Source organism: Xenopus laevis, chromosome 2S, assembly GCF_017654675.1.
Source record: "Xenopus laevis strain J_2021 chromosome 2S, Xenopus_laevis_v10.1, whole genome shotgun sequence".
Lineage (NCBI taxonomy): Eukaryota > Metazoa > Chordata > Amphibia > Anura > Pipidae > Xenopus > Xenopus laevis.
In genome coordinates this window covers 152,972,231-152,992,608 of record NC_054374.1, presented here as the reverse complement: position 1 = coordinate 152,992,608, position 20,378 = coordinate 152,972,231, and the positions used below count along the sequence as shown (strand labels likewise).

Genomic DNA, 20,378 nt, shown 5'->3' with positions numbered 1-20,378 from the left:
TTGTATAAGAATTGTGGGGTGCCTGTGTAGCTTTGTTCTAAATGTTTCCTTTTAATAACCAGAGAGGTTTTATAACTCATGTTGTTTTTGGAAATGACAATGGATTGTTTATTTGGAAAAAAATTAATTTATTTGATTAGTCATTAGGGCTATCTAGAAATATCCCCAAGCCTCTTTTTTTCCATTTTGGATGCAAATGCAGAATGGGCCCTCAAGAACCAATGCCAGAGAGTCATGGTGCTGATATTGTATGTAGAAGGAAAACTTGAACATAGTTGGCCACGAAAGGCATCCGAAATGTTTTGGTGCAAAAAATACATACAAAAATAAGTTATATTCCTTACATGGTGAAATTCTTGTTTTTGGATACAATTGAAACACAAAAGAACATTAGCATGTAGGTAAACTGGGTACTAGTAGTTTGGGGACATTGAATTTATATTTAGATTATGATTTGACCTCTGAGTATATTAATAACTCATTGTTTATGAATGAGAATTTAGGCTGAAAACAGTGTATGATTAAGGAAATTGCTGGTTATGTAGGGTAGAAACTTGTGGAACAAGCCTAGTTGGGAATAAAAGCCTGGACATTTGCAAGAGAGCTTTCGAAAGTCTGGGACGCAGACACATATCTTTTGTGTTTTGCAGCACCGTGGGCAGAACACTTACAATGTCCTTCCCTCCGCCTCAAGAAATCACTGATGCATAAAGATTTTTAGCTTTTTTATTTTACTCAAATATGTTATTAGTCATTTATTTGTTATATATTTTAGTGTTGTAGGCCTCTTCATTGTAGAGAAGTGAGGGATAGGTTAGACTAATCCCATTAACTCGTATCTCAGTCACACTCGTCTGGTTTGCTCTACTCACTAACACTCGGCTGTTTTGCAATATCCTGATTGCTTTCAAACCGCAGATTGGTTTCTATTTGTTACTGCTCTGGTGCAGATTTGCTCATTGTTAGTAAATATGCCTCAGATCCTTATTTTAGCATTGGTCTTTGGTAAAAAAAAAACATTTTTTTTACCCCCCCCCCCCTTCACCAGAATTCTAGCTGGTGACTGCTAAATACATCCAATGCCACTCAATTTGGTTAATTGCATGCAAGTTGTTTTTGCAGTGGGAATTGTGTTACCTTGGGGGGGTTTCCTTGCATGCAGCTTTAGAATACAATTCACTTTGGATGCAGCTATTGGCAGGTATGCTAAGGGAACCCTAAAAATTACTGTGAGGTCCAGGCTGCTGGTAATTCTAGGCCAGGGGTCCCCTAAGTTTTCAACCCTTGATCCACATTCAAATATAAAAAAAAGTTGGAGAGCAACATGAGTGTACAAAAAGTTCCTGGAGTGCCAAATATGAGCTATGATTTGCTATTGGTAGCCAGGGCCACCATTAGAAATAACAGGCCCCACCAACCCCAGCCCCCAAGCCCCACCCAGATCCCACCCACACCACAGTTAAAAGAGTACACAGACATCCGTGTTAAAATGGTTTAAATCCCATAAAAACAAGATATAAAAAGCTATTGATGGTAGGAGCCCCCTTATAAGTAAAAAAAACCTGTGGCGCTAGGGCCCCCCTTAAAAGTTTTTTTTTAAAAGAAATTGGTGCCCCCCTACAAGTTAAAAAAAAAATTGGTGACCCGAAGTGAGTGGGTGATTTGGGTACACTGGGTTTACCATTTGGCTTAGCTGCAACTCCAAACCCTTGGAAATGAACTTGATGAAATGATGGCTTACCGATATCTTTTATGTTTTGTAAACAGGGCTGAAAATATCACATGTTGCACACAGTTACTGAGCAGTAAATGTATTTATGTATTTATAGTGTAAATGTATTTCTAGTGTTATTGCCTCTTGCAGTGCAAGGAGTGAGACAGATCATGATGCAGAAGGAGCAAGAGCATAGGCCTTAAGATTACCATCTATTGAGAACTCTGTAAAGACATTCGGTACTGCTTGAAATTGTTTTACATTTGATTTTTGCCTTCATAGACTCCAATCTCCATTTGTCATACAATGACAGTGTGTGACCTTCAAGCATTTTAAGTAATATTGTTATAGGATTAATGTGATTAATGCCAAACATGGCCAGACTGCATTATTAGCTTCACTGACATTTGTCCAGACGTGCATATATTTTATACTTATTTTTGATTTTGCCCAGTCTAACACCTTGTGTCTCATTCCCTTCCCCTTTAGATTGTAAGCTGTTTTGCACAGGGCCTTCCTCACCTTTTGGTTATGTATTTATCTCTGTATGTTCTATATATGTAACTCATGTGATTTCTTTGTATAAGCACAATCATTTTACAGCGCTGCTCAATATGTTGGCCCTAAAAATACAGGTACATGTTAATAATAATAATAATAATGATAATAATAATTACATTCTTTTTTTTCTTTTTTTTTTTAAATGTCCCACTGGTTTTGACAACATAAAAATACATAAAATACTCAGCTGTATTTTATGTCGTTGCTCACTTGAGAACGACAACTGCAGTCACATCTGTTCTCTTTTTTTTTAGACTATGAACATTGTGCAAAATTAAAGGGAACATGTAAATACTGTATATGCTTATTTTCTGCCAATTGTTTATGATTTATGCACATGACCCTAGAACAGTGGTCCCCAACCAGTGGCTCATGAGCTCTCCAACCCCTTGGATGTTGCTTGTTGCTCCCAGAGGCCTCCAAGCAGGTGCTTATTATTGAATTCCTGGCTTGGCGGCAGGTTTTAATTGTATAAAATTCAGCTGTACTGTCAAACAGAGCTGAACAGCGACGTCCTGAAGAGCCGAAGTGGGTTATTATATGATGTATGGAAGAGAAATGAACCACATCCATTAGTTCAGGGTACAGATAAGTAACAATGTATTCAAAAGATGATTTCCAAAGAAGTTATATTTTTTACGATGATCCCTAAATTTATCCTGGGATTCGGCAAGATGATGTTAAAATTGGATTGTTCATTGCCATTACTATGGTCATGGGATCATCCATCCCAAATAGCTGGTACCCTTTTATTTGAGGGGGCTCAAATACACACAAAGAGGTTATGGAACATTTACATTCCTTTGTATTTTTGCCCATATGACTTCTTGTGCTCTCCTTCTTCTGCTTTGCATGAGTGAGGGTGCTGTTTCCTTTAAAAAGAATGGGAAATGCTCTGAGACAATAGCAAATGCTTTTGGTTGTCCCTTAATTACTTAGGCTCATTAGAGTTATAGCTGGGACTTGAAACTGACATTTTTGGAAACTTGGGAATCAGAAATGCTTATATGGCCATATGTATTATGACAAAGTATCTCCGAGGAACCTTTTTCTGGGAATTGGTCTATATAAGTGCTCATGGTCATACTTCTCATTGTTTTTTTTTTTGCTGTTTCTGTTTGAATGTTGCAGCTTGTGTCCCTGCCATGGACTTAACCAAATAAAAATGATTATAACCTTCAGTGAGGGCTTGCTCTTTTTGACTTTCAGTTATGGAAAGGGCTGCACTGGAGAGCCTGTGGTGCTTGCTGTACATCTTTAATTTGGATGTTGGCAGTTACTAGCTGGCAGTTAGCTAGCCAAATTTGATAAGGCCAAGCTGGAGAACCTAGTCCTGAATTTTTGATTGTATAGGTTAACCTAAACAGAACTTAATTTAAGATTTGGCAAAACATAAAATACATTGCTGCACTGTTAAAAAGGATATCCAGAAGAGCAAATACTGTAATCTCTAACTTTAAATTTCACCTTACTTTACCTTAATTACTCCCCTCCACCCGCATCCCCTACCCTTCCACTGCCTTAAGGTACGCAATTGCAGGATCAGTATGCGAGGAATTGTTTTCCTTATTGTCATCATTTTCATTCCAAGCAAAGAGCAGGCGGAAGAATCACAAAATAATATATTCAGAGACGAGTTAGAATGGAGCGATCTATTTAGCGGTGGCATTCAGTGACCCATTCCTTGTGCATTTAATGATTAATCACTTCTCCAAGCTCTCTTAGGTCTTTCCAGTTCCATAAATAAAGCGTGTGCATTCGTCCCGCACCTTATTTCTGTATTCAATACTGCCCCCTTTTGTATTGAATGGGAATATTTTATTCTTTTCAGTCCTCGCTGCTCAAATAAATATTAGGGGTCATTTACCACTTAGAACGCAGTGTGCAAATTGCAGTAAAAAAATGGCTGCAGTCGTGCATGTATTTGAACTCCTTTTAATTATTGCTCATTTTCAGGGCACAAAGACATGCAGATCCCCCCTAATACAGGCCTGTCGCCTGCTATCCAGAATGCTCAGGAGCTGGGGTTTTCTGCATAAGGGAACTTTCCATTTGGATCTCCATTCCTTATTGCAAAAGAGGAGAATGGAGTTTCCGCACACCGGGAGTAGTTAAAATCCTAAATCTTTATTAGTCGATAGGCACACACAGCATCACACTTGATGCGTTTCGGGTGGAAATGCCCTTAATCATAACCATTCCTTATGTTTGCTAAAAAATCAAACATTCAGTAAACCTAATAGGATCATTTTCCTTCCAGTAAGGATTGATTATATCTTCGTTGGGATTAAGTACAAGATTCCGTTTTATTAGTACAGAGAAAAAGAAAACCATTTTTAAGATGAAAATGATTAGGAGATTAAAATGGAGCCTATGGGAGATGGCCATCCCGTAATTCGAAGCTTTTCAGATAACTGGTTTCAGGAGAACGGATCCCATAGGGCAGATAGGGGGCGCCAAGCACATCTTGCCATTCATCAATAAAGATGGGACTGTATTTAAAGGGATACTGTCATGGGGAAAAAACATTTTTTTCAAAATGTATCAGTTAATAGTGCTGCTCCAGCAGAACTCTGCACTGAAATCCATTTCTCAAAAGAGCAAACAGATTTTTTTAATATTCATTTTTGAAATCTGACATGGGGCTAGACATATTGTCAATTTCCCAGCTGCCCCAAGTCATGTGACTTGTGCTCTGATAAACTTCAATCACTCTTTACTGCTGTACTGCAAGTTGGAGTGATATCACCCCCCACCCTTCCCCCCCCCAGCAGCCAAACAAAAGAACAATGGGAGGGTAACCAGATAGCAGCTCCCTAACACAAGATAACAGCTGCCTGGTAAATTTAAGAACACTACTCAATAGTAAAAACCCATGTCCCACTGAGACACATTCAGTTACATTGAGAAGGAAAAACAGCAGCCTGCCAGAAAGCATTTCTCTCCTAAAGTGCAGGCACAAGTCACATGACCAGGGGCAGCTGGGAAATTGACAAAATGTCTAGCCCCATGTCAGATTTCAAAATTGAATATAAAAAAATCTGTTTGCTCTTTTGAGAAATGGATTTCAGTGCAGAATTCTGCTGGAGTAGCACTATTAACTGATGCGTGTTGAAAAAAACATGTTTTCCGATGACAGGATCCCTTTAAGTCTATGACAGGCAACCAATTCGGTGGCAGGTTTTTCTTCACCTGCAGCAACAACCTGGTGTGCAATGAGCCTGAATGTGTAATGTACCCATCTATGAAACACTATATTACCAAAGGAACAAAATCTGTCTGGCATCTTATCACTGCTCTAATAGAATTATCTGTTTCTCTTGGGCTTGAATAGCACTTTCTATGGTACAAGTAGTTGTCTCTCTGATAATATATAACAATGAAATAAAGTCTCCAAACCATATCTTTATTTAAAGGGTCTGTTCACCTTCAAAAGAGTAAATGAAAAATCAAAATAGGAAGAGACCCACTACTAGTAAAGCAGTAGCCCAAGTATTTATAACCTTAAAAAAATCTTTATTAGGAAATGCATTAGCCTAATGCATTCGTGCCAAGATGGGCTCTTACTCATAGGCTAGTAGTGGGTCTCTTCCTATTTTGATTTTTCATTGTTCTCAGACCCCATTGGACTGGGGGTTCTCTGGGATGAGACCACTTTACATTTTCTTATATAAATTGGATTTATGTTTTTTTTTAAAGAGCAGAGCTACATACCATAGTATAACTATATAACTTTGTTCACCTTCAGTTCAGTTGGTTTCAGACAGTTCACCACAAAGAAAGACTTTTTCCAATTACTTTCTATTTTCTATTTGTGGCAGTTTTTCTAATTTTGAAGTGTAAAGTTTCATTTTTCACCTTTTAAAACAGCTCTGGAGGGGGGGGGTCGCCAACTCTTTAACTGTCCCAAATTGATACATTTAGTTGCTACATTTGTTATCTTTGTCCCTGCTGAGTAGAATCTCTGGTTTCATTAAAGGCAGCTGTTAGAATTGATACAATAGTTGCTGATACTCCAGAGATGCTGCTGAGAAATGTATCAACTAATTGTATCAATTAAATGTAGTTAATTGTAACTGTTCAGAATCTGCTTCTGGATCACTAAGCTGCCAGACTGAAACACCAGAGACACGAACATTAAGGGGCACATTTACTAAGCTTGAGTGACGGATTCGAATATAAAAAACTTTGAATTTCGAAGTATTTTTTTGGGCACTTCAACCATCGAATAGGCTACAACGACCTTCGACTTAGATTCGAACGATTCGAACTAAAAATCATTCGACTATTCGACCATTCGATAGTCGAAGTACTGTCTCTTTAAAAAAAACTTTGACTACATACTTTGGTAGTTTAAACCTACAGAGGGGACCTTCCCCATCACTTTTCTAAGCTTTTTTTGATCAAAAAAAATCCTTCAATTGATCGATTAAAATCACTAGAATCGTTTGATTTGAAGGATTTTTTCGTTCGTTCGAACGATTTATACTTCGATCGATCGATCAAAGTTTTTGCGCTAAATCCTTCGAATTCGAAGGATTTAACTTCAAGGGTCGAATTCGAGGGTTAATTAACCCTCAATATTCGACCCTTGATAAATGTGCCCCTAAACTTTAACCTTACATTTTAATAAAGGGAATGCCCATCCCCTTTATCTATCTATTTTCCCTCTTTTTTCTTTCCCCTCTTTCTTCATGTTCATAAAATCAAGATACTGTTTAGGAAAACACTAACAAAATAAAAGATGTAAAGCAATTGAAAAAAAGTCTTTGTTTATAGTGAACAATCTGAAATCATCTGAACTGAAAAAAAGTATTTGTAAGGTGAACAACCCGTTTAATGGGCTCCACTGGAATTTATTTTTGTTATAAAAGTGTTTCATAAAACATTCCTATAACTGAAAGATTGCGCCAGCGCTGACATTTTGGACATGTCTGAAATCAAAGTACAAGCCATGGCATATGCTTCTGTTTGGGTTATGTCCAAATTTTTCACATCGGTTTATATGAATAGTAATATAGTAACTAAGGTTAAAATAAAAGACATGCATCCTTTGAGTTCAACCTTTTACAGCTATGTATAACCTGCTTAAAGGGATCCTGTCATCGGAAAACATGTTTTTTTCAAAACACATCAGTTAATAGTGCTACTCCAGCAGAATTCTGCACTGAAATCCATTTCTCAAAAGAGCAAACAGATTTTTTTATATTCAATTTTGAAATCTGACATGGGGCTAGACATTTTGTCAATTTCCCAGCTGCCCCTGGTCATGTGACTTGTGCCTGCACTTTAGAAGAGAAATGCTTTCTGGCAGGCTGCTGTTTTTCCTTCTCAATTATTTTACTATTGAGTGTTGTTCTTAGATCTACCAGGCAGTTGTTATCTTGTGTTAGGGAGCTGCTATCTGGTTACCTTCCCATTGTTCTTTTGTTTTGCTGCTGGGGGGGGAAAGGGAGGGACGTGATATCACTCCAACTTGCAGTACAGCAGTAAAGAGTGATTGAAGTTTATCAGAGCACAAGTCACATGACTTGGGGCAGCTGGGAAATTGACAATATGTCTAGCCCCATGTCAGATTTCAAAATTGAATATAAAAAAATCTGTTTGCTCTAGTACATAACATATTAATTTGCTAACACTAGTCCATTGCCAAATTCTTATTACCACCCGCACACACTGCCCCTTACTGGCCTTTCACAGTTGTTAATTGTACAGTAAAATTGTACAGCTTTTTTAAAACTCTTAAAACATTAGATTTTACTCACAATTCGAATGGTATCTTATTTATGAAAAAATTAAAACGTCTGAAATTGATTGAATAGTCCCGACCCAATCGAATTCTAAACAAGCTTTCCTCCAAAAAAAAAACCCTGAGACCATTGCAAGTCAAAAATTTTTTTGACGCGTGACATTTTTTTCCTCTCTTTTAATTTTTTTTAATTATTTGCCTTCTTCTTAGGACTTTCCAGACTTCAAATGGGGGCCACTGATCTCATTTAAAAAAATGCTCTGTAAGGCTAAAACGTTTATTGTTATTGCTACTTTTTATTACTCATTTTTATTCAGGCCTCTCCTATTCCAGTCTCTTATTCAAATCAGTGAATGGTTGCTAGTGTAAACTGGACCTTAGCAACCATATTGCTGAAATTGCAAACTGGAGAGCTGCTGAATAAAAAGCTAAATAACAAAAAAAAAATAGTAAAACCAATTGCAAATTGTGGCAGAATATCACTCCCTACATCATATTAAAAGTTAATGCAAAGGTAAATAACCCCATCCTAGTGTCACTATATAAATAAAGTTGTACTGTTCCTTTTATTTTCTTCTCCATCCCCAGTGTATGGTTTCCTTCACGTTCCCAAGTTAAAACCTAATCCTCAGTCACAGAACACTCCTGCATTTTGCTGATTAACCATATACAGCTCATTATATTCACTCCGTCTATATCTGTACTGTTATTGTTACATCAATTGGAGACGCCAATTCACGCCATTCACCTTTCTGCATATATTGGATACAGCCAGGTATGGGACTGGTAATCCAGAATGCTTGGGAGCTGGGGTTTTCTGGATACTGGATCTTTCCGTAGCTTGGATCTTCATACCTCGGGCAGATTTATCAAGGGTCGAATTTCGAAGTGAAAAAGACTTCGAAATTCGACCATCAAATAGGGTCGTCCGACATTCGAAGTCAAAGGATTTTTAAGGTAGTACGATCGTACTTCAAATCGTACGGTCGTACAATTTAATCATACGATCGAACAATTTTACAAAAAAATCCTTTGACTTCTCAAAACTTAGCCAAATACTGGCTATAGATTCTAGGAGGTCCCCATAGGCTAACATAGCAATTCGGCAGGTTCAAGGTGGTGAAGTGTCGAAGTCGAAGTCTTTTAAAGAGACAGTACTTCGATTTTCGAATGGTCGCATTTGTGAAACATTTTCACTTCGAATCAAAGTCAATTTTGGCTTATTGGATGGTCGAAGTATCCAAAAATTACTTCGAAATTCAAAGTTTTTTAATATGTGAAGTTCACTTCCACCTTTGATAAATCTGCCCCCTCATGTCTACTAGAAAATCATGTGAACATTAAATAAACCCAATAGGCTGGTTTTGCTTCCAATAAGGATTAATTATATCTCAGTTTGGATGAAGTACAAGCTACTGTTTTATTATTACAGAGAAAACTGAAATCATTTTTTAAAAATTTTGATTATTTGGTTTAAATGGAGTCTATGGGAGACGGCCATTCCGTAATTCAGAGCATTCTGAATAACTGGTTTCCGGAACGCGGATCCCATACCTTTACCAGTTTTTGGGGGCTGCTAATTTTTTTCTGGCGTCTGAAACTTCTGCATCCCAGATTGTGTTACTGCGTTTTTTATTTTTATTTTTTAATTCTTTTTTTCCCATATAAAGCTTGGCAAAAAACTGGAAAGACCTGCTCCTTGCCTGTAATTATGTAGTGTAAGATGTGAAGTGCAGATAACTGGGAGATGAAAGGCAAATAATCATTAAAAGTCGAGTTTTCTCTCTTTGCCTGCAAAAAAAGTGCTTTGGTACAAAGACCTTGGGGGCTTATTTATTTGAAAGAGATTCATTTAAAGGAATGGAACACATACAAAGAAAGTAAAGAAAAAGCAAGCTATAAGCAATTATTAGCTATAAAGCAGAATATATCCTAGTTCCCAGGGTTTCTAAACTGTGAGACTGCCCTCTCCCCGTGGGGCAACATTTAGGGGCTGATTCACTATGGGTCGAATATCGAGGGTTAATTAACCCTCGATATTCGACTAGGAATTGAAATCTTTCGACTTCAAATATCGAAGTCGAAGGATTTAGCGCAAATTCTGCGATCGTAGGATCGAAGGATTATTCCTTCGATCGAACGATTAAATCCTTCGAATCGAACGATTCGAAGGATTTAAATCCATTGATCGAAGGGGGACCTTCCCCATAGGCTAACATTGACTTCGGTAGCTTTTATCTGCCGAACTAGGGGGTCGAAGTTTTTTTTAAAGAGACAGTACTTCGACTATCGAATGGTCGAATGGTGGAATAGTCGAACGATTTTTACTTCGAATCCTTCGATTCGAAGTCGTAGTCGAAGGTCGAAGTAGCCCATTCGATGGTCGAAGTAGCCCAAAAAATACTTCGAAATTCAAAGTTTTTTTACTTCGAATCCTTCACTCGAATTAAGTGAATCGGCCCCTTAGGGTATCGGATTTGGCCGAATCCTTGTTCCTGGCCAAACCGAATCTGAATCCTAATTTGCATAATTAAGGCCGGGAAGGGAAATCACATGACTTTTTGTCACAAAACAAGGAAGTAAAAAGAATGTTACTTTCCCTCCCTTTAATTTGCATATACAAATTAGGATTTGGTTTGATATTCGGTTGAATCTTTAACAAAGAATTCGGGGATTCAGCCCAATCCCAAATAGTGGATTCTGTGCATTTCTAATATACATAGATTCGTCTATTTCTTCCATTGATAACTAGGGTTGCCACCTATTCTGGAAAAAACACCGACCTTCCTATATATTAACTTTTTTCCCTATTAATAACATTGGGATCAGCCATCATTTTTACTGCCAGGTGGCAACCCTACTGATAACACATCTGTTTACAGCATTATTTTATTCTTGGCTTCTGTATTTATTATACCATAAGGGGGCTTTATAAATAATCGGGATTTTACGCCATTATTAAAGGTGAATTGCCCCTTTAATGTTTGTTAGCAGCTGGCCTGTTACTATCTAGACTTGCTGCTATTTCACCCATACTAAGCACCTTGTCCTTTAGCTGTAGTGTTCTCTTTAAGCACACCTTTTATACTTGTAAAACCACAAACGATAGTCATTTTCCCCCAGAATACTAGTGTTTATATATCATATTGGGTGTGATGGATTTCTTGTTTTGTGCTGAAAGTGCTTGATGTAACCTTCCTTCCCCTGCACATATCTGTCACAGGCTAAGCTCCATTTCCCTCACCACCTTAGCCAACATGCCCCACAGTTTGCAGAAATCAACATTAGGATGTACAAAATTTTCTATTTTTATCTGAAAAAACATGCATGCTATTGAGCAAAGTTTTATGGCATTGCCAAAAATTATTTCCTTTTAAAGGAGAACTAAACCCTAAAAAAATGAATATGGCTAAAAATGCCATATTTTATATATTGAACTTATTGCACAAGGCTAAAGTTTCAGCTTGTCAATAGCAGCAATGATCCAGGACTTCAAACTTGTCACAGGGGGTCACCATCTTGGAAAGTGTCTGTGACACTCACATGCTCAGTGGGCTCTGGCTGTTGAGAAGCTAAGCTTAGGGGTCGTCACTAATTATCCAGCAGAAAATGAGGTTGGTCTGTAATATTAGCTGATGCTACAGGGCTGATTATTAAATTCTGATGCTAATTGCACTGGTTTCTGTGCTGCCATGTAGTAATTATCTGTATTAATTACTAATCAGCCTTATATTGTGACATTTCTATTCTATGTGTACTGTATATTCTGAGTGGGTCCCTAAGCTCAGTAAGTGACAGCAGCACAGAGCATGTGCAGTGAATCAGCAGAAAAGAAGATGGGGAGCTACTGGGGCATCTTTGGAGACACAGATCTTTACTGCTAAAGGGCTGTGGTTGCCTTGGGCTGGTACAGAAGCACAAAACATAATGTACAACATTTCTAGCTACTTCTTTAGTTAGGCTTTAGTTCTCCTTCAATGTTAGATATACTTCTGCAGGAATCGTCCTCTAGGTGAACTGGAACTCTCAGCCCCAGTTCCACACCTAGCCTATAACGATTCCTATGGCTCGTGCCTGTTTGGCTACAGGCATATTAGGAGAAAATGTTCAAGACCTTTCCTTCATCGTAGGAAACATAACAAGGTAGTCACATGAATCACATGGACTGCCAGTGCTGAGGACTGGGTTGGGAGAGAACCACATCCAGGATTTGACAGCCCAATTGATATCTGGTTGGAAAGGCGTTGGTTTTGGCCCCATACAGGGACAAGTGTAGTGGCCATTCAGACAAGAATGGGCAAGTGAGCAGGTAGTATTGGCCCTTGTACAGCAATTAAGCAGCACAAAGATGCGATCGATACTGATACATTTAAATCATACCTCCCAAACGTGAATATATATGAGTGGGATAATTAAGGTTACACATCCCATTCTAAACAGACACCCCAGCCTGCAAGACCTTTCTCACCTGGTAATGCTGTTCTTTTTGGGGTTTATGATTCTGGTCTGTTCTGCATGGAATATATGTTAATACAGGTATGGGTCCGTTATCCAGAAAGCTCCGAACTACGGGAAGGCCATCTCGCATAAGTAAATAATTCTAATTTTTCAAAGTAATTTTCCTTTTCTCTGTTATAATAACAGTACCTTGTACTGGATCCAAACAAAGATATAAGTAACCCTTATTGGAGGCAAAACAATCCTTAAGGTTTCATGTTTAAATGTTTTTTTTAGTAGACTCAGGGGCAGATTTATCAAAATGAGCGTAATAAATAAAAACATATTTATAAAAGACATATTTACCTGTTTTAAATTCATCAGAATGTGTACTTTCAGGAAATATATGGTTTTCTAGGGTCGCCTTACTATAGGGGGTCTCATGGCACATAATACACATACCAGGTGCTTATATTGTAGTAGCCAGAGTGGCATACGTGAAAATTCATATGCACTGTTTGGTTTTGGGCGTCTCTGTATGCTACATAGTTTGGTAAATCTATGCATATTGGGCATCAAACTGTTCAGTAGACCCCCTGGCGTTCATATTTAGGATGCTTTATGCTGGTAGGCTACGAAATTTGGGGTATATAATGGGATATAATGGGGTAAAATGCAAGCTTTGTCAAGATATTCAGAAATTCCATAAAAATCGTTATGTTTAGCATAGCTTTGCAGTTTGGTAGTTTGCATTATAAAGATGTAATTACCTGCCTTTTGGGTATCAAACTGTTTGGAGGACCCCTGGCAATCATATTTTCTTGGTACGTAATGATACATGGTTGATATGATGCTGGAAATTTGAAGCTTTGAGGCAATTTTCAGGTATTTCACCAAAACTGCCAATTTTGGGAAAAACTTGTGACTCAGCAGTTTCGAGCAGAAAGGCATGGGTAACATAACATAGAAACAAGGTTTTCATAGTAACATTGTATTCATAATTCCATCCGGGATGTGGCATCCTTGCAACACGATATTGACAAACTGGCAATCTGGGCAGCTAAGTGGCAAATGAGATTCAATGTCGATAAATGTAAAGTCATGCACCTGGGATGTAAAATATCCACTTATACCCTTAATGGGACTGCACTAGGCAAATCCATTATGGAAAAGGACCTTGGAGTCCTTGTAGATGATAAACTTGTCTGTAGCAAGCAATGCCAGTCAGCAGCATCAAGGGCAAATAAGGTCTTGAGCTGTATTAAAAGGGGCATAGAGTCACAGGAGGAGGGGGTCATTCTTCCACTGTATAGAGCACTTGTAAGGCCCCATCTAGAATATGCCGTACAGTTTTGGTCTCCATCACTCAAACAGGACATTATTGTATTAGAGAGGGTACAGAGAAGGGCAACTAAGCTGGTAAAAGGTATTGAAAATCTTAGCTATGAGGAAAGACTGGCCAAATTGGGGATGTTCACGCTGGAGAAAAGGCGCTTAAGGGGAGATATGATAACTATGTATAAATATATAAGGGGATCATATAATAATCTCTCTAATGATTTATTTACCAGTAGGTCTTTCCAGCTGACACAATGTCACCCATTCCGATTAGAAGAAAGGAGGTTCCGCCTAAATATTGGGAAGGGATTTGTTACAGTGAGAGCTGTGAAGATGTGGAATTGTCTCCCTGAATCAGTGGTACAGGCTGATACATTAGATAGCTTTAAGAAGGGGTTGGATGGTGTTTAGCAAGTGAGGGAATACAGGGATATGGGAGATAGCTCATAGTACAAGTTGATCCAGGGACTGGTCCCATTGTCATTTTGGAGTCAGGAAGGAATTTTTCCCCTCTGAGGCAAATTGGAGAGACTTCAGATGGGTTTTTTTGCCTTCCTCTGGATCAACTGGCAGTTAGGCAAATTAAAAAAACTAAAACGTTGAACTTGATGGACGTGTGTCTTTTTTCAACCTTACTTACTATGTACTACTATGGTAGTGAAAGTTCATCATTTGATAAATACACCTTTAAAAATCCAATAGAAATGAATGGAGAGAGGCGGTAAAAAATAGCAATTTTTCTTTTTTTTGGTATTTAGCGCCATAAATCTTTTTGCAGAGGTGGAAATAAATGAAAACTCAGGCAGATTTAGAAAGCTCAGGTTCTCCCGAAAAAAACAATGTATCGTTTTTCTTGGTAAACTAAAGGTTTCCCCTCAGAAAATGCCCCTAAAGTGAAATTTTTCAAAAACCTCTAGCACTGAGTGCAAATGAAATGCGAAATTCTGCTGGCACTTAAATTGGGCAAATTGGAGGACTGATTTAATAACTGGGCATTTTGCCCCAGAGAGTAATTACCCCTGAATTTGGGGCTCCTGTACGTAGCACTGATTGACTAGGGGCTCATGTCCCATAGCAGCGAATGTATCCTATACGGACATGTAGAAGTTAATAGTTAGGTGTTATTGCCCATGGAAGAAGGAGGAAAGCATGTGTTTGTAATCAGGCCAACACACACACACAAATCAGCTTTGTAAAGTGCTCAATAGACAAGGCGCAGCTCCGTGCCAGAGTTGAGCGAACAAAGGGATATAAATCCTCCTGTTCCAAGAAAAAGATTAACAGCGCTCCCACGACACGATAACCTGATAATAAGATATAAAAAACCAAGCTGGGTCGGTGATGGCAGGTATTGAAACCCGCAAGCTTATTTGTTGCTATAAATCTCTGCTGGTCATGGTAAGAACACCTTATATAAAGTCAGAAGGTAACATGAAATGGGAATAAATGTTCTGTTTTAATTAAGATAATGACTGTGGCCATGGTGGGAGCATCATGCCAAAATGCTTGTTCCTGCCTGTTTCTATTCATATAAAACAGGGGAAACAAGGTGCCTATAGCAGACACTGGCAGAGTAAGGAAGAGATTACTAGAATGGAGGTGAGTGGTCCTGGGTGATGCCTACTTGACACTAGCTGATAGGGTTTGCTCTTCAAATGAATGGGAAGTGGTCCAGAGACATAGTTACCCATTTCACCATCAACTCAACCCCATTTTTGAGGGGTCTCCCTGATTCAACTGACTCTCTCCTGGGCACCCAAAGTAGCAGCTCAGACCCCCACTGTCCATACCTTACACATGAATCTCAATTTACCCCCCTAAACTGAAGTGCAAGTGTTACTTGAAGCTCCTCAGAAGCAGACCCATTGCATTCAAAACACCTTAAAGGAGAACGATCGCGAACATTAACATTTTATATAAGCTTGATCATACTGAAATAAGAAACTTTCTTAATACAATCAATTAAATATTCTGCACCGTTTCTGAAATAATCAAGTTTATGTTCATCCCTCTATCAACATTTTTTTCTCTTCATTCTGTCTTCATGCAGCAGTTGGGTGTCAGATATTCATTGACAGTTAGATCCAATATATCTTATAGGGGGGCTCCTTTTGCCTAGAAGATGTATTAGAGCTCACTCTATTAAACTCACCAGACATCATGTCTCTCTACATGCAGGATTTGTGCAAAAGGCAGTTATTTTCTTTGTACTGGAATCAGTTATTTGAACAAGCTCTAATACATCTGCTAGGAAAGGAAGCCCCTATAAGATATATTGTATCTGTCAATGAATATCTGACACCCAACTGCTGCATGAAGACAGAATGAAGAGAAACAGATGCTGAGAGAGGAATAGTGAAGATAGAGGAGATTTGTGCAACTGGAGCTGCAGAGAAATTGTACAATATTCAGTATAAATAGTCATAAACATAAAAGCTTACAGAACACAACTAAGAGGTAGTTCACCTTGAAATTAAATTTCAGTATGTTATAGAATGGACGAGTCTAGCAACTTTTCAATTGGTCTTCATTATTATATAGTTTTTCAATTATTTACCTTTTTCTTCTGACTATTTCCAGCTTGCAAATTCAGGACTGTGACCCTATATAAGAACAAATGCTCTACAAACCTACGAATATATTGTTATTGCTATTTTTTATTGCTCATCTTTCTATTCAGACTCTCTCCTATTCATATTCCTGTCTCTTAAGGTGGCCATAGACTCCAAGATCCGCTCGTTTGGCGACATCGCCAAACGAGCGGATCTTTCCCCGATATGCCACTAAACTGCGTGGCTATATCGGGGGTAATTCGAACGTTCGGCCGTATGGCCGAACGATCGCATTACGATGCGCCAATCGGCTCCGACGGGTCGGTCGGGTAAAACTCCAACCTTCCCGATCGATATCGTGGCCAGATATCGATCGGGAAGACCCGTCGGAAGCCCCCATACACGGGCAGATAAGCTGTCAAATCGGTCCAAACTTACCGATATCGGCAGCTTTATCTGCCCGTGTATGGCCACCTTTATTCAAATCAATGCATGGTTGCCAGGGTATTGGATCCTAGCAACCAGAAATGGCAACCTAGAGATCTTTTGAATAAAAAGGTAAATAACTCTTTAAATGACTAAATCATACTAAAAGTTAACTCAAAGTGAACAACCCATTTAAACCTACTGTATGGTTTAATGTCTATTTGCACATTTTATCATCGTAGTAGTGCCCCTTAACTGAACTTGGGGAGCATGGGAGCCCCATTTAGTGACTGAAACGGATTAAAGTAATTATCAGAGTCTTCTTGTTTTTTGGATTTTTTTGAACGTCGCCACTAGGGATTGCTAATGGGTTGGAAACCAGCAGCTCAAGAGTAAACACGGAAGAGATTGAGTGTCAACAGTTGGGGTGTGAGTTTTACCTTTACTTTTATGGATTATCAGCTGCCCCTTATCTCCCTTATCTGTGACTACATGGGTGTACGTAATAAAGTCAATATGCAATCATATGACTCTGTGTCTATCAGTAGACAGGAGCCAGAATTGGTTCTAATAACAAATCCAGTGTGTTTCTTTTGGTAAGTGGGCTGTCTGTCCAGCTGTCAAAGTAGGATTTTGGGAGTTGTAGTCTCAGAAGGAGACTGTGGATACTGCTAATCCTTGCAGGCCAATGTTTTTTTCATACTTTGCTTCCAATGTAAAAATAAATATATATATATATATATATATATATATATATATATATATATATATATACACACACACACACACACAGGTATGGGACCTGTTATCTAGAATGCTCGGGACCTGGGGTTTTCCAGATAATGGATCTTTCTATTTGGGATCTTCATACCTTAGGTCTACAAGAAAATCATATAAACATTAAATAAAACCAATAGGCTGGTTCTGCTGCCAATGAGGATTAATTATATCTTAGATTGGATCAAGTACAAGATACTGCTCTATAGGAAAAGGAGATAATTTTAAAAAATTTGGATTATTTAAATAAAATGGAGTCGGCCTTTCCGTAATTTGGATCTTTCTGGATAACGGGTTTCCAGATAACAGATCTCATTCTTATGTGTGTGTTTGTGTATGTATGTGTGTGTATTTATATAATTATATGTTTGTATATATATATATATATATATTTTTTATACAGGTACGGGACAGCCCAACAGCCTGGTTTGATTCCAGTAAGGATTAATTATATCTTAGTTAGATAGTTAAATCAAGTTGAAAAAAGACAAAGTTCATCAAGTTCAACCCCTCCCTACTTTCACATAAATTCTATATACCCATATCTATACTAACTATAGAGTTTAGTATCACAATAGCCTTTGATATTATGTCTGTCCAAAAAAAAAAAATCTTCATTTGGATCAAGTACAAGATCCTTTAGAGAAGGAGGAAATGATTTTCAAAAATTTGGATAAAATGGAGTTTATGGGACAGGGCCTTTCTGTAATTCTGAGCTTTCTGGATAACGGGTATAATTACATATAATCAACATTTTTTATTTTGTTTGGTATTTGCCTACATATTCTTTTAACTGCTGGGTGAGTAAAAGGGCTGGGGAGGTGACACTGCATTACAAGGATATTGGGGATGGTGCTGTAGAATCCTATCAGTGCACTTTAATGGAAATAATCAACCTGCAGAGAATTAAAACTCATTATAAATAGTATAAATGGACCCCTGAATCCTTCTTATTTCCTGTTTCTGCTGTGATTCTGTTGCCAAAATGTTCAGCCCACAGTGGGTGACACATCTGCACTTCTCCACCTTGCCCAGGTGTGTCCTCACCAAGCCGAGTCTCCTCCGTGACAAAACATCTGGTCCAACAGGTTTCCCTTCCGCGTCTGTAGCATGCCTCATTACCATAGTAAACACGTAGCTTCCCGGACCATGGTGAAAAATCCTTTCTCTCTCGTTTAATTGCAGTAAGCTCCAGAGCAAGAAGAAAGACGGCAAATGGTTACACGCCGCGTCCGGGGAATGGTTTGAGGAAATCCAGAAAGAGAAATTTAAGAAGGAGCGAGATGTGAGGAACCTGGTGAAGCGGCCCCTTGCCTGTCGGCTGCAGGAGACAAGTCATCCAAACGGTGAGTCAGTGTCTGTATCGTTTCAGCTTTCACTCGTTCCCACTTCAGACTGGATCACAGAGGCTGCACTCATGACTTTGCTGAGATCTTATCTGCCAGTGACCAGGGGCTGCATTTAGAAAACACACAAGACAGGAAAGCAAATATTAGCAAAGCTAATTCTTGGCCCCAGGGTGCTCAAACTGTACTTTTACCTTAACGGAGAATTCAACCCTTAATTAAAAAAAACCCTACTCTACATATAACTCCTCCCTGCTCCCCCCAGCCTAGCTGCTACCCCTGGTAAATGCCCCTAAATGCCCCTAACTCTTTACTTACCCCTCGGTGCAGATTCAGGGCATCAGAGTTCACGGCCGCCATCGTCTACTTTTCGGAATGAGGGCGGTGTGTCGGTGCATGCGCAGTTGGAGCAATCTTCCGTTTTGCGACAACTGTGCATGTGCCGAAAGTCCCGGAAATTGCCGACGTGAAGGAAGAAAACCCGAAGATTACTGAAGTGCCGGAAGATGGCGCCCATGAACTCCGATGCCCTCAATCTGCACTGAGGGGTAAGGGTAAGTAAAGAGTTAGGGGCATTTGCTAGGCTGGGGGGGGAGCAGGGAGGGGGTCTATGTAGGGTAGGGATTTTTTTCATTAAGGGTTTAGTTCTCCTTTAAACAAATGGTTACTTGGTGTGATCTCTTTTAAAATATAAAATTAGTGCTTTAAGGGCAGAGACACACGGTCAGATTCGGGGAGATTAGTCGCCCGGCGACAAATCTCCTCTTCTTTGGGGCAAATAATCTCCCCAAACCGCCTTCCTCTGCCTTCCCACCTGCTAGAATGAAAATTGCCGGCGGGATGGCACTCGGATCACTTAGTTTTCCGAAGTCGCCTGAAGTTGCCTCACGAGGAACTAAGCACTCCGAGTGCCATCCTGCTGGCGATTTTTTATCCAGCCGACAGGGGAGGCAGAATGTGAGCGTGTGTCTCTGCCCAAAGGGGTTGTTCACCTTCAAACACTTTTCAATTCATTTGGTTTCAGATAGTTCAACAGAAAAAAATACCTTTTCCAATTACTTTCTATTTGTGATAGTTTTTGTAATATTGAAGAGTCGCCTTCTAAATCAACTCTGGGAGGGAGGGGGGTCGCAGACTCTTTAAACGTTCAAAATTGATACAATTATTTGTTACATTTGTTATCTTTGTCCCTGCTGAGCAGAATCCCTGAGTGCCATTAAAGGCAGCTGTTAGAATTGATACAATAGTTGCTAATATTCCACAGATACTGATGAAATATGTATCAACTAATTGTATCAACTTAGGGGCAGATTTAACAAGGGTCGAATTGAAAATTCGAAATTCGAATTTTCTTATGGTCAAAACTGTCAAATTCTACTAGGGAGTTATTCAAATTCGATTCGAGTTTTTAAAAAAATTCAAATTAGATTTTTGAGATTTATCATACTCTGGCCCTTTAAGAACTCGAATTCGACTAT

General features: G+C 38.8%; 1 protein-coding gene across 1 annotated transcript in view; it reads left to right on the top strand.

The window, feature by feature from the left end:
• The window catches only part of exph5.S (exophilin 5 S homeolog), a 62,284-nt gene that overhangs the window by 18,658 nt on the left and 23,248 nt on the right, over window positions 1-20,378 (top strand). The window contains exon 2 of the mRNA XM_018250331.2: window positions 18,740-18,900. Within this exon, the coding sequence (XP_018105820.1) occupies window positions 18,740-18,900 (161 nt within the window). The remainder of the gene's footprint in view (window positions 1-18,739; window positions 18,901-20,378) is intronic.